General features: G+C 38.2%; 1 protein-coding gene across 3 annotated transcripts in view; it reads right to left on the bottom strand.

Moving 5' to 3' along the window:
• Positions 1-463: 463 nt before the first annotated feature.
• LOC306886564 (EARP-interacting protein homolog) overlaps positions 464-12,795 on the bottom strand; it is a 57,354-nt gene continuing 45,022 nt past the window's right edge. For 2 of the 3 annotated variants that reach the window (XM_079443756.1, XM_079443758.1), the window contains 4 exons: positions 9,308-9,475; positions 7,372-7,539; positions 5,198-5,377; positions 4,691-5,112 (listed from right to left, as the gene is read on the bottom strand). In XM_079443756.1, coding sequence (XP_079299882.1) covers positions 5,203-5,377; positions 7,372-7,539; positions 9,308-9,475 — 511 coding nt within the window. In that variant the 3' untranslated portion in view covers positions 4,691-5,112; positions 5,198-5,202. Of the gene's footprint in view, positions 1,235-4,690; positions 5,113-5,197; positions 5,378-7,371; positions 7,540-9,307; positions 9,476-12,795 lie in introns of those variants that run through there. The other variant, XM_079443757.1, reaches the window with a different exon arrangement.

The raw sequence follows: 12,795 nt of genomic DNA, 5'->3' as shown, positions 1-12,795 counted from the left end.
GACTGGAGAAAATAGTTTCCCCAAAAATGACACTTCACCTCCTTTTATCCTGAAAGCAGCGACGAGACTGGAGACAGTAATTTAATGCTCTCATCACTCGCTGCTCTCTACCGTCCTTCACTCAGAGAACAAGGTGAAAGACGTACACAGCCGTGTCAGTCTTTGAGCTCTGCTTCAGCTGACTATTTTTTATACCGACAAAATTGCAAGGGACTGAAGAATGAACATTTGTGTTGAAGTATTATAACAGACTCAGTTACCATGTTTACATGCACTAGTATATAATCAGTCTTATTCTGATTATGTATGCTCATGTAAATCACATTGATCCATTAATGCAGTGTTCAAAAGATTGAGGTTATTTTTAAAGAAATGAATACTTGTATACAGCAAGGATGTATTAAATTGATTCTAAGTGATAGACGTTTACACATTTATGTATAATGTTACAAAAGATTTGTTTCAAATAAATGCAGTCCTTTATTCATCAAAGAATCCTGAAAAATAAAAAGTATCACAGTTTCCACAAAAATATGGAGCAGCACAATTGTTTTCAAGATTGCTAATAATCAGAAATGTTTCTTGAGTAAATCAGTATATTAGAATGATTTCTGAAGATCATGTGACACTCAAGACTGGAGGAATGATGCTGAAAATACAGCTGCAGATCACAGAAATAAATTACATTTTACTATATATGCACATAGAAAACAGCTATTTTAAATGGTAATAATATTACTGTTTTTATTGTATTTTTGATCAAATAAATGCAGCCTTAGTGAGCAGAAGAGACTCACTGACCCCAAACCTTTGAACATTAGTGTAGTTGTGGAACTTGGAGTAACCTTTATCGGGAAAATGCCATTATGTAATTTCCAGGCAGAGCCGTTATCCAAACACAGCAGGACACTAGTCAACTAGTGCAATGGATTCAAAAACATTATGCTTTTGAAATGCAAATAATCTGAAAAAGAGACATAAGCTGAGAGAGGCAGCCACGCAGCGAGAGTCATATGAAAGAATCTTCCCCACGAGGATTCCACAAATAGAGAAACACTAAGTTCAGAAATATTCCCCAGGCCATCCCAATAGCCTCCGATTACTCGTTCCCAGCCAGTCCTTCCGTTGTTCCCTTCGTTTGCACATTCCTTTTATTTGCTGGGGTTTATTTCTGAATGCTAATCAGAGCTCTTGTGAAGGTAATCATCACCTGGGCTCCCCAAGGGCCGCTCTCCTGCACAAGAGACAGAAATATATTATTAAATGAAATCTAATTTCATTTAATTCATTTGCAAGCAGCTGAATCCAATTTTGGCTGGGCCCTTTGGGAACTGCACAACGGTGACCCTGTGGTTTTAATATTGAATGTATTCAATAGATTTAACAGTATTTAAATATGACAGATACAAATATACACCACTGGAAACACAATGAGAGTGCTCCGATCGGACAGCGACAGCAATCAAATCATTATATCACAGAGCTATAATACACAGATGAATGACAGTCACTGTCCCGCTGTGAGAGAATGACCTGACGCAGTCTGCTGCCTTACTGTACAGATGTTTGTGCTTACAGTATGTTTCAGAAAAACAGTGACACATACTCTTTCAGCAACTTTACTTTCAAGGTATATTCTTTCCACTTATTTGGGGAAGTTGGCTGGTTTATGGTTTTAAAAGGTTACAATATTTTAATTTTTTTTCTTATACACATTTGGGCACCCATTCATATTCATTATATGGAGTTCAGTTCAGTATATTCACCTGAAGAAAGTAAGTCATATACTGTACATTTGAAATTGCACGAGGGTAAGTATTTTTTTAATGGACTCTCACTTCAATGTCGTTTGAAAAATTAACTGAAATAAAAAACAACAAAACCATTGACTTACAGTCATAGCTTAAGTTTTATATATTTTTTTTTTTCGTAATGGTTACCAAGAAAAAAAAACCTGTTAACTGGTTTACTGTAAGTTACCTTACTATATACTGTGAAAAAATGTTAAATGGTTTAACATCACCTTATATGTAATTGTACACATGAAATACTCAGATTTATGGCTTTTGAAGGTGAAAACTATGAATTACTGTGGTGAAGAACATCACATATGATTATATTTGACATTTTTCTGGCTTTCTCAAGCCAACTTAAAGTTTGTCTAGACTAACGTTTTTATCTAGTTAGTCATAAGGGTGTTTTGTTTTAATATGTTCTGTTATTCAGTTAATGATCATCGCATTATTGTAGCGTCGTGTGTTATCCTGATGGTGTTGTTTATGACCGTTTATATGTATTTACAGTGCCCTCCACTAATATTGGCACCCTTGGTAAATATGAGAAAACACAGTTTTGAAAATAAATCTCCATTGTTTATAGTTTTGATCTTTCATTCAAACAATTCACAAAATTTTAACCTATCACTGAGGTAAAGCAATTGAAAGTGGGGGAAAATCTCATTGTGAAATAAATGCTTTCTCTAGTTCATGTTGGCCACAATTATTGGCACCCAATTATTGCAACGTCCTTTTCCCAGGGTAACAGCTCTGAGTTTTCTCCTATAATGCCTGAAGAGTTTGGAGAACACATGATAAGAGATCAGAATCCATTTTCTTCATACAGAATCACTCCAGAATCTTCCCAGCTCCATGTTAGTACTTCTTCTCTTCAGTTCACCTCACTCATTTTCTGTAGGGTTCAGGTCAGAAGACAGGGACAGCCATGGCAGAAGTTTCATTTTGTGCTCAGTGACACATTTATGTGTTGATTTTGAAGTTTGTTTTGGATTGTTGTCCTGATGGAAGATCCAGCCACGGCCCATTATAAGATTTCTAACAGAGGCAGTCAGGTTTAGAGTTTTTATCTGTTGGTATTTGATAGAATCCATGATGTCATGCATCTGAACAAGATGTTCAGGACCTCCAGCAGAAAAACAGGCCCACAACATTAAAGATCCAGCAGTATATTTAACCGTGGACATGGGGCACTTTTTATCCCTGTTTGTACTAAAATCATCTGGTGGGTTTGCTGCCAAAAATCCATTTTTTATGTTTCATCTGACCATAGAAGCCAGTGCCATTTGAAGTCCCAGTTGTAACTGATAACTGAATATGCTGGAGATTGTTTTTGGATGAGTGAGGAGAATTTTCCTTGAAACACTCCCGAACAACATGTGATGTAGGGGATGTTTGATATATATATATTTTTAGACTCAACTAATCTCTGCAGTTCTCCAGCTGTGGTCCTTGAAGAGTCTTTGGCCACTCAAACTCTCCTTCTCACCGTGAATTAGGACAATAGACACGTCCTCTTCCAGGCAGATTTTTTACATCTTTAGTTGATTGGAACCTCTTAATTATTGCCCTGATGGTGGAAATGGGGATTTTCAATGCTTTAGCTCTTTTCTTACAGCCACTTTCTATTTTGTGAAGCTCAACAATCTTGTTCTGCACATCAGAACTATATTCTTAGGTTTTACTCCTTGTGATGGATGATTAAGGGAATTTGTTTTTTGAGTTCCTCATATTTATAAACCTGTGGAACAGGAAGTCATGGCTGGACACATGCTCCTATAGTCACCCTGGTGTGTTAAACATTTAAATATGAATGGGAATAAACTTCAGAGATATTTTACTCATAAGAATTTCTAGGGGTGCCAATACTTTTGGCCAACATTCATTGGAGAAAAACATTTCATTTTATCATGAGATTTTCTCCCCACTTTCAATTGTTTTACTTCAATTATAGGTTAGAATTTTGAGTGAAAGATCAAAAGGATAAACAATGCAGATTTATTTTCACAGCCGCCTTTGCTCATATTTATCAAGGGTGCCAATATTAGTGGAGGGCATTGTATATGCATATTGGCCATTTTTGTTATGGACGTTTATTGTTATTTGTTCTAACGATGAACTCATTCATCATGTGGCTTTCCACTTTACCACATTATGGTGGTTATCAAGTACAATTTAATGTGAAAAAAACACAGGCAACAATGTGCCATTCCTGTAATACCTGAAACACTATCTGTGTTTTTATGGTGAATTTCTGACGACCACAGCTGCCAGTTTTTGAGTGCATAAAGAACAACTTAGCCGTCTGCAAGGTTTCATAGTTTCATAGCAGTGATTGGTCGCTGTTGAGCTCATTTCTTAATTCTGTTCCCACAATAAAAATGCCTTCTCTGATTGGTGGATCTTTCTTCGGGATTATGGGTAGTGTAGTCCTTCACCGGAAAATCTTCAATTTAGAAAAGGATTTCTGAACTTCTAAATAGGAACTTTCATAAGTGAATGAAAGAACCTTTCATAGAGACACATTGTGGAGACGCAGTCGTATCTCTCCATGAACACTCACAACCGGCACGTCCACAGAAGAGCAGGGGCAACAGGGCTTGTGACAGACCACGGAGGGTTAAAATCCCTAAACTCCAAACGCATTTAACCTCCCCGCATCACTGACAAGAGACGGCGTACGTAAAGAATCCGAGGCACAACTCGAGACAGCGAGCGTTGACATTATGCATTCAGAGACTCATTCCGCCGGCCCTGGTATTGACGGATTGGACCGCGGCCGTCCCTTGGCAGCCCGATATGTGGAGAGTCAAGCTGCAATTAAAACAGACTGTCACTGGAGGTGCTTTAACGAACACTCGCCTCGCAATTACAGACAGAAGAGAGGAGAGCCAGATAAGGAGAGAAGGACATCAAATCTTGCTCTTTAATTAAAGCTGTTTTATGGGAAACATACAGGGGTAATTAGGCTTTCTCTGACAGCTCCACAGAGCATTGCTTTTGTTACAGAGTACATGATAAGACACATAATCATAATTAATCTTCAGGGTTCTGATTTCCCACAGCACCAAATAGAACACGCAAAAACATAAGAACACCGATATCTGCGTTCACATGAACTAACGCAGGTGCTGACGAACAGCAGACCAGTGCAATAAATCATAAGGTATTGGAAAATCACCACACAAATACAGTGACGAGTAACAGCTCAGCTGCTGCAGACGTTTGATGCGATAGAGTTTACTCAAACAGTCCCGTATGAAGTCAAAGCAGGACTTCACTCATCCACGTCTGCAGAAGCTGGGAACGTGAGTTCATCCTGGAAAAAGAGATTATTTTTTATGCATTACTCATTATTGTATAGTATCATTAGTGTCCCTGTTTTCCATCATTCTGCTGCTCACCTGCTCTACAGTAGGATTTGGTATTTGAGGGCTCGAGGGACTCTGTTAATCACCAGCCGGCCGTCGTAGCTGAGGGAGGCGAACAGCCAGGGGTCTGCAGCAGACCACTCCACCGCATACACGCTGTCCTCGTGCTCCTCATATGTGGCAATGATGCTGTCCTGCAGGGGCTCTTTCACCCTTCACACAACAGACATGAGCAGAGTAAGTGATGCTGGTAATATATACTGTAGCTGTACTTGTACTGTGACACACAAACTGAATGCAGTGGAATCAAACTGAACCAAACTCAACTGAAATGAAGTACTTAATAGCATTAAATTCCATGAAATTTAATATATTTTAAATCTACATTTAATTTTATCTCACTGAACTGAAATTGCATTGAATTGTACTGAACACAATTGAAAAACAAAAAAACAAATGTCTTTTGTGGAATCAAAGCTGAATCAAACTGGACTGAAAAACACTGAGCTACAGTTGGTTGAACTGAACTGATCTGATCTGACCTATACTGAACTGGACTAAAATGAATAGAATTGAACAGTGCTGAACTCAATAGAAAATAACAAATGTATTTTGTGAAATTTAACGGAATAAAACGGGAGCAAAAAATACTGAGCTAGATTGAACTGAACTGATCTCAACTAAATTGTACTGAACTGGACTGAAATTAATGGAAATGAATAGAATTGTATTGAACTAAACTAAAATACATTTGTTCTTTTTGTGGAATTTAAGTAAACTGAACTGACCTGATCTAAACTATATTGAACTGGATTGCAATGATTAGAATTTAATGGAATGGTACTGAACTCAACTGAAAATGAACTCACCTGACTTAAACTGTACTGAATTTAAATAAACAGGATTGAATAGAATTGTAATGAATTCAATTAGAAAAAAAAAAGTGTATCCTAGAATCTAACTGAATCAAACTGGACTGAAAAATACTGAGCTAGACTGATCTGAACTGACTTGAACTATAGGGCTAGGCGATATGGCCAAAATAATTATCATGATAAAACTTTTTATATCATCGATAATGATAAATTCAAATCTCTAGTTCTTTAAAATTTAAAGGCAGACTTTTGCTCCTAAGTGAAAGTTGTGGTTTTAAACTACTCGTCATGGTCAGAACATGATAAACACTTCACATTTCTGAATTCTTTACACTTTTGCAGTTGTTTTCCCTAACCAAAATAAATAGAAAAATTAAATAGATAAATTTATAGAAACATTAATTTCTTAGTTTCTGCAAGTTCTACTGAGGGATATTGTTTCAAATCATGAAACAGATTTGTGTTGCCTGACTCTCATAGAAATGGACATTTGACAGTAGCTCGAGTTAGATTAATGTTCATTATTAAAAACAGTAACATCTGTAAAAACTGTAACATCTTTAATTATTCTAACTGTTTGAGTTTTAGTAAAATTAACTATTGGTCTTCCATAGTAGCATACATTTAGACCATGATATCCACAGTTAGAACCATGGTGCAGTTAGTGTTACTACAGTAAATCCATGGTAAATGATGGCGATTTGTAGACAGAAAAGCCTTCTGAGTGTATTGTTGCGCACAGTGTTTCTCCTGTTTGTCAGCACTACTTCTATAAGCTAGTTTACATCACAGGTCATTTGTATTCTTCGCTTCAAGCGCTTCACACCAGATCTCAGTGTTGTTTAGTGGTCGCACGTCTGAGACTTTCAGTGAGTAAACGCATCTGCTCTAGTGAGCGTGTGCTGCGCTGCCGTTTGAACTTTTAGCCGAGCGGATAAACACTCCACGTGGCTCGATCCAAATGAGTAGCGCTGCTTCATTACATTTTTTTTTTATATCAAACATTTATCAAATTCTTGTTATTGCTTTATTGAGGAAAATGATATCGCAATAATTATCGTTAACGTTTTATTGCCCAGCCCTAACCTGAACTAAATTATACTGACCTGGAAATGAATAGAATTGTACTGCACTCATTTGAAAAGAATAAATATATTTTGTGGAATTTAACTGGATCAAACTGGACTGAAAAACACTTAGCTAGACTGAACTGACCTGAACTAAATTTCCCGAATGGGATTCAAATGAACAGAATTGTACATTTATATAGAAAACCTGAGGATGCAAAAAAAGCTGATGTGGAAGGTGAGAGAGACAGAAAGGGATGTGTACTTGTCTTCCTGCTGGCTCTCCTCGTTGTCACTGAGCTCGTCGTCGTCCACCAGGTGTCCGAACGGCTCTGAGGAGATGGACACCATGTTGGACAGGATGACCCTGCTGTCGCTGCTGCCGGTGAGCAGCAGCTGGTCGTGAGAGTGATTGTACCTCACACTCCAAACCCTGAAACACACAGCACAGCGTCACACATGCCTGCGTTCCTGCCCTCGCCCACGACACCCGGACTTATTTCTCTTTTCTCTTCCTCCGCCTATATAAGCCTCGGGCACGGCTCAGAAAAGGATCCCAGCCTTCATAGCCAGGGATTGTGGGAGGATAACTCAGCTGTCAGCAGTAAAATCTGGCTCAGTCAAGACTTCTCGCTAACTAATCTGTCTCCTATCCCAAAATATTCCCTAATACCTCCCAGCCCGAGGCTCAGCCGAACCCCTGTCGCTGCAAACACAAGAAATGAGAATCATGTACGGGACTCTGTTGTCGTGGCTCTTTCCTATCTAAATAGGATCAAAACAGCTCTGATTGATCCGGCGCCTCTATCTTTAAGAGATAGCATCCTGTGGCTTACATGCTATCATGCCTTGATTGGTGCACGCCTGTGTGTGTGTGTGTGTTTGTGTGTGTGCGCGTGCGCGCAGAAAGCGATACGAGTGATTCTGAGGCAATTATATCCAGTGACTCACACCTATGAGCAGATACTCTCTCGCAATCACACACACTCCTCTTTCTCCACTGAAATAGATCTGCAGTGAGCTAAATCCAGCTACGCTAACACACCCCCGGAGCACTACAACACACAACTATAGCATCAGCAAGATGTAAGAGCACAGATATACACGCACTAATTAAAAAACTGTCTTCTACATTTAAGATAACCATGTTGAAACCCGACACACACGGATAAAATAGCACAGGAAGGCTGGCTTTGAGTGCAGCTGGATTCAAGAAAGATGTGAAAGATCACGCTAACACAAGCCTCAAACCTCACGAAAAGACGATTATCTTGGACTAAAATACAATTATAAATGTGGCTGCAAAGGTAAGTCACATTAGACAGATTAACGGCTAATTAACAGAGATTCTCACACACAGGCATTTCAACTAATAAAAAGCTACTGCTGGCTGTCATTTACCACTGATATAATGAACAGGACACAACGGGATACAAGGTAGTCTGCTTATTTGACAGATTCGCTTCTGTTTAGTGTGTAATACAATTTATTTTTTAAACAAACACACAAAAAAAAAAACACTACAGTTCAAAAAAGTTGAGGTTGGTAAGATTTTTTAATGTTTCTGAATGAAGACTCTTCTGCTTTCCAAGGCTGCATTTATTTGATTACAAATACATGATCCTTCAGAAATCATAATAATATGCTGATTTGCTGCTCAAGAAACATTTATCATTATCATCAATGTTGAAAATAGTTGTGCTGCTGAATATTTTTGTGGAAACTGTAATACACTACCATTCAAAAGTTTGGGGCAAGTAACGATGTTTTTAAAATGATAATCCTGAAAAAAGAATGCATTACAATTTCCACAGAAATGCTACACAGCCATAATTGTTTTAATAACTGAACACCAATATAACTGATAATAACTGAGCTGCAAATCAGCATATTATTATGATTTCTGAAGGATCATGTGACACTGAAGACTGGAGTAATGATCCTGAAAATTCAGCTTTGATCAGAGAAATAAATTACATTTGAAAATACATTCACGTAGAAAATAGTTATTTTAAAGTGTAAAAATATATCACAATATCTTTAATGTTTTTACTATATTTTTGATGAAAAAATAAGCAGAAGAAGATACATCTTTCAAAAACATTATTATTCCAAACATTATCTTTCGGTATTTGACTGGTAGTGTAAGTGTACATTTTCAGATTTCTTGTGCAGTGTTGGAGTGTATTTCTGTGTCTGACCAGTGAGAGTGCTCCTCCAGGCACTTGACAGGCTCGTTGATGTGACGCACGTCCCAGAACTTGACTTTACAGTCATCGCCGCAGCTGGCCAGGTAATACTGCTTGTTGGGGTTGAAGTCTAAGTCCCGCACCAGCTGCCCATGAGCGTTTTCAATGCAGTAGATCTGACTGTGAACAACAAAAACATCACACACTCAGACCAACGCCAACGAGAAGGGAGAGAGAATGCACAACGTGATGGAGAGAGAAGCACAGAAGAGAATGAGAAGAACAGACAGAGCGGGAAAGCGAGAGATAAGTATAGAGCGTTTCTCATGAATCAAAAGCAGACCGAGCGTCTGGGTCTGAAGGTCAAACCTCCATCAAGCGGCGTATAAAAGTGTGACAAGCCATAAAGCACAGGCTGCTGGCGTCCTCTCGCAAGGTGATGACTTCCTAGGCTGCAGGCTGGATTTGCTTGTAAAGGTGCTATGTGTGTGTGTGTGTGTGCGCGCGCTTTAGAGGACCTCAGGCTCATCTGTATGGACTAAACACAGCCCAGACATATTACTACACCATCACGTCTGGATTTTTCTACTCCCATTAGCCGGCTATCTTGCCACACACTCATTAGACAATTAACATGCTAATTAAAAATCTCATTAAAACAGGAAGTGAAATATTTGGCGTGTGAGAATGTATGGAGCTTCAGTTAAGTCTCCATTCAAGACAAGTCTAACTCAGCCTCTGGAGAGCCATGTTAACATTGAGAGTCGTTTTATTGAGTGGAAATATTAAATCAATAGCGGAGGACATTAATATGACATCTAGGGCTGCAACTAACTACTCTTTTGGCAATCGAATAATCTGACATTTATTCTTTCAATCGAATAATCGGACAATTATTTATTTGATCAAAATCTTAAGTGGTCAAATTATAATATTTTCTTATTTTATAAGTGAAATATGTTGTTATTCCACAGCTTTCTCAGCACTCTCTAGGGATGCAACTAACAGCTCGTTTGCAAATCGATCAATCTGACAATTATTTTGCCAATTAATTAATCAGACCATTCTTTTTTTAAACGATTTTAAAAATATAGTTCCTTATTTCATAATAATTTTATGATGCTGTTATTCTATATCTAGCTCAGTGTTCTCCCAAATTGTAAATTACAGTAATCAGGAATTATTTTATTTATCCTATGTAAGATTTCAATTAATTAATTAAATTTGGTTCATTTATTGTTCGACAACAAACCTTTTGTCAAAATGTTTTCTCATTTTCTGTCAACAGAGAAATAAGAGCTGAATTCAAAATAGCATAATATACCACTTTTCATTTTCTATATTTTTATAGGACAGAAATAGTTGAGTAATATGCTAGTATGCTATTTCAATTTCAGCCAAGCAGTAATGACAATACTCATGATGATATTATGATTTCATCACATTTACAGATAATAGTAGGGCTGCACGATACATCTCATGAGATTGTCATGCGCATCTCGTCAGTAAAGTTCTGTGATTAGTAGTAAATCTCCATCACGTGCTTTCAGATGGAGCGGCATTTAATATACAGAGCCGTAGATCATTGACAAGCTACGCAATATTGCATTCATAATCACAGATTAATCTCATTCAATTACGAACGCGATATTGTGTAGCTTATGTGCTCTGTGTATTAAATGCCGCTCCATCTGAAAGCATGTGATGGAGATTTACTACTAATGAGATTTACCGTGCAGCCCTAGATAATGGTATACAAGTTAACCTATACAACATACAAAGAATCTATCAAAGACACAGATGAAACTATATGACATTCATTGAAGATTTTAATATAAAAGTACATTTTATTTTCATTACTTGTGAAGGTTCCTTAATACTACACAGACCCAACTACTTAGGGCCCGAGCACCGGTGGTGCGAGGACCCTATTGAAATTGCTCAGTTGTTTCTTCTTCTCCAAAATGAATTGGAGGGCCTAAACATGCTCGAAAACTCATGAAACTTTGCACACACGCCAGAAGTGGCAAAAATGTACATAATGATACTGATATGGGTTTCAGAAGCGGGTGTGGCAAAATGGCTCAATAGCACCACCTATAAAATTTCAACTAAGTGCCCCTCGAGCTATGTTTCACGTACATGTACGAAATTCAGTAGACACATGTAACACACCAGTACCTACAAAAAAGTATCCGGTACGAAGTCTGAAACCCAACAGGAAGTCCATTATTTAGAATTTTCTCTTTTTTTCTTCTTTTTTTTTTGCCATTTTCAGGTGTTGTATTTAAACAAACTCCTCCTATAGATTTAAACAGACCAACACCAAATTTGGTAAGTGTAATCTAAAGCCCTTTGTGACGTTAAATTGTAAAGATCTTGAGTTTTCACTGAAGGGTGTGTCAATGGCGGCCTGACAAACTTCAATGTTTCTGAGCCCGGGTGCAAGGGCCCTTTCAATGCTGCTAGCAGCTTTAATTCATATTGAAATTTATGGTTGACCATCATTATTGATTTTCAGTGATTATTTTGATTAGTTTTTGTAGCCTTAATTCCATCATCTCATCATTTTTTTAGACATTTTCAGCACAGCCTCAGACTGTTCACTGACCGTCTCATGCATTTTCCACACAAAAAATTTAAATACAGGCTCAGATTATCAGGCTGTTAAATAAACTCCAAGAGTTGAGGTGCACAGGTTTATATCAAGAACAAAAATCATTTAAAAGCTAATCGAAAAATGTACTTAATCGACAATCAAACTCAATTGAGACTTAACTCCAATGAGAGACTCCAAATGAGAGACTCATGAACAGCACATGGCATCCCTAATGAGGACACCAAAAACAAGAAAGGAACATGACACAACACAAGACTAGCACAAACATGAGAACACAAGACAGAAAGGGGTCAACAAACAGAGACAAGGAAGGGTGGGAGGGAGGGAAGCCAAGCTAGAGCCAGTAGATCAGCCCAGAAAGTCATAATGGGGCCAGGGAGGGACGGGAGGTGTAGAACCTTATTGAACCAAGACCAGACAATTATAGAATCTTGCATACCAAAGAGGAAACTCTAAAGTACAAGTGCCATCTGTCAGACTGCCCAAAACCAACAATGAGGAACATATATAAAGTGGTAGCAAGTCAATATGATCCTCTCTGCTTCATTCTTCCCTACACAACTAGGGCCAAAATCCTCATCCATCATCTTTGGGCAAAACACAGAGGATGGGATGATCCGCTACTGCCAGAAGATCTCCTTCAAACTTGGCACTCTTGGCAGGGGGAATTGCAACACCTGTCCCAGATCAACTTACCCCGCTGCTATGCAAGTCCACAGATGGATGTTCCTAACTGCACTCGAAGTGAAGTGTCATTTCTCACTGCTAGATCAAGAGTGGCCCCTAAGCGACAGCTATCCATGCCGAGGATAGAACTATGTGCAGCCCTTACTGGTGCTCAGTTAGCTTCTCTTGTCAATAGAGAGCTTACATTAGACAT

Source organism: Barbus barbus (assembly GCF_936440315.1).
Source record: "Barbus barbus genome assembly, chromosome: 20".
NCBI classification, from domain to species: domain Eukaryota; kingdom Metazoa; phylum Chordata; class Actinopteri; order Cypriniformes; family Cyprinidae; genus Barbus; species Barbus barbus.
Note: the sequence above shows the minus strand (reverse complement) of the source record. Positions and strands in the feature narration are given on the sequence as shown.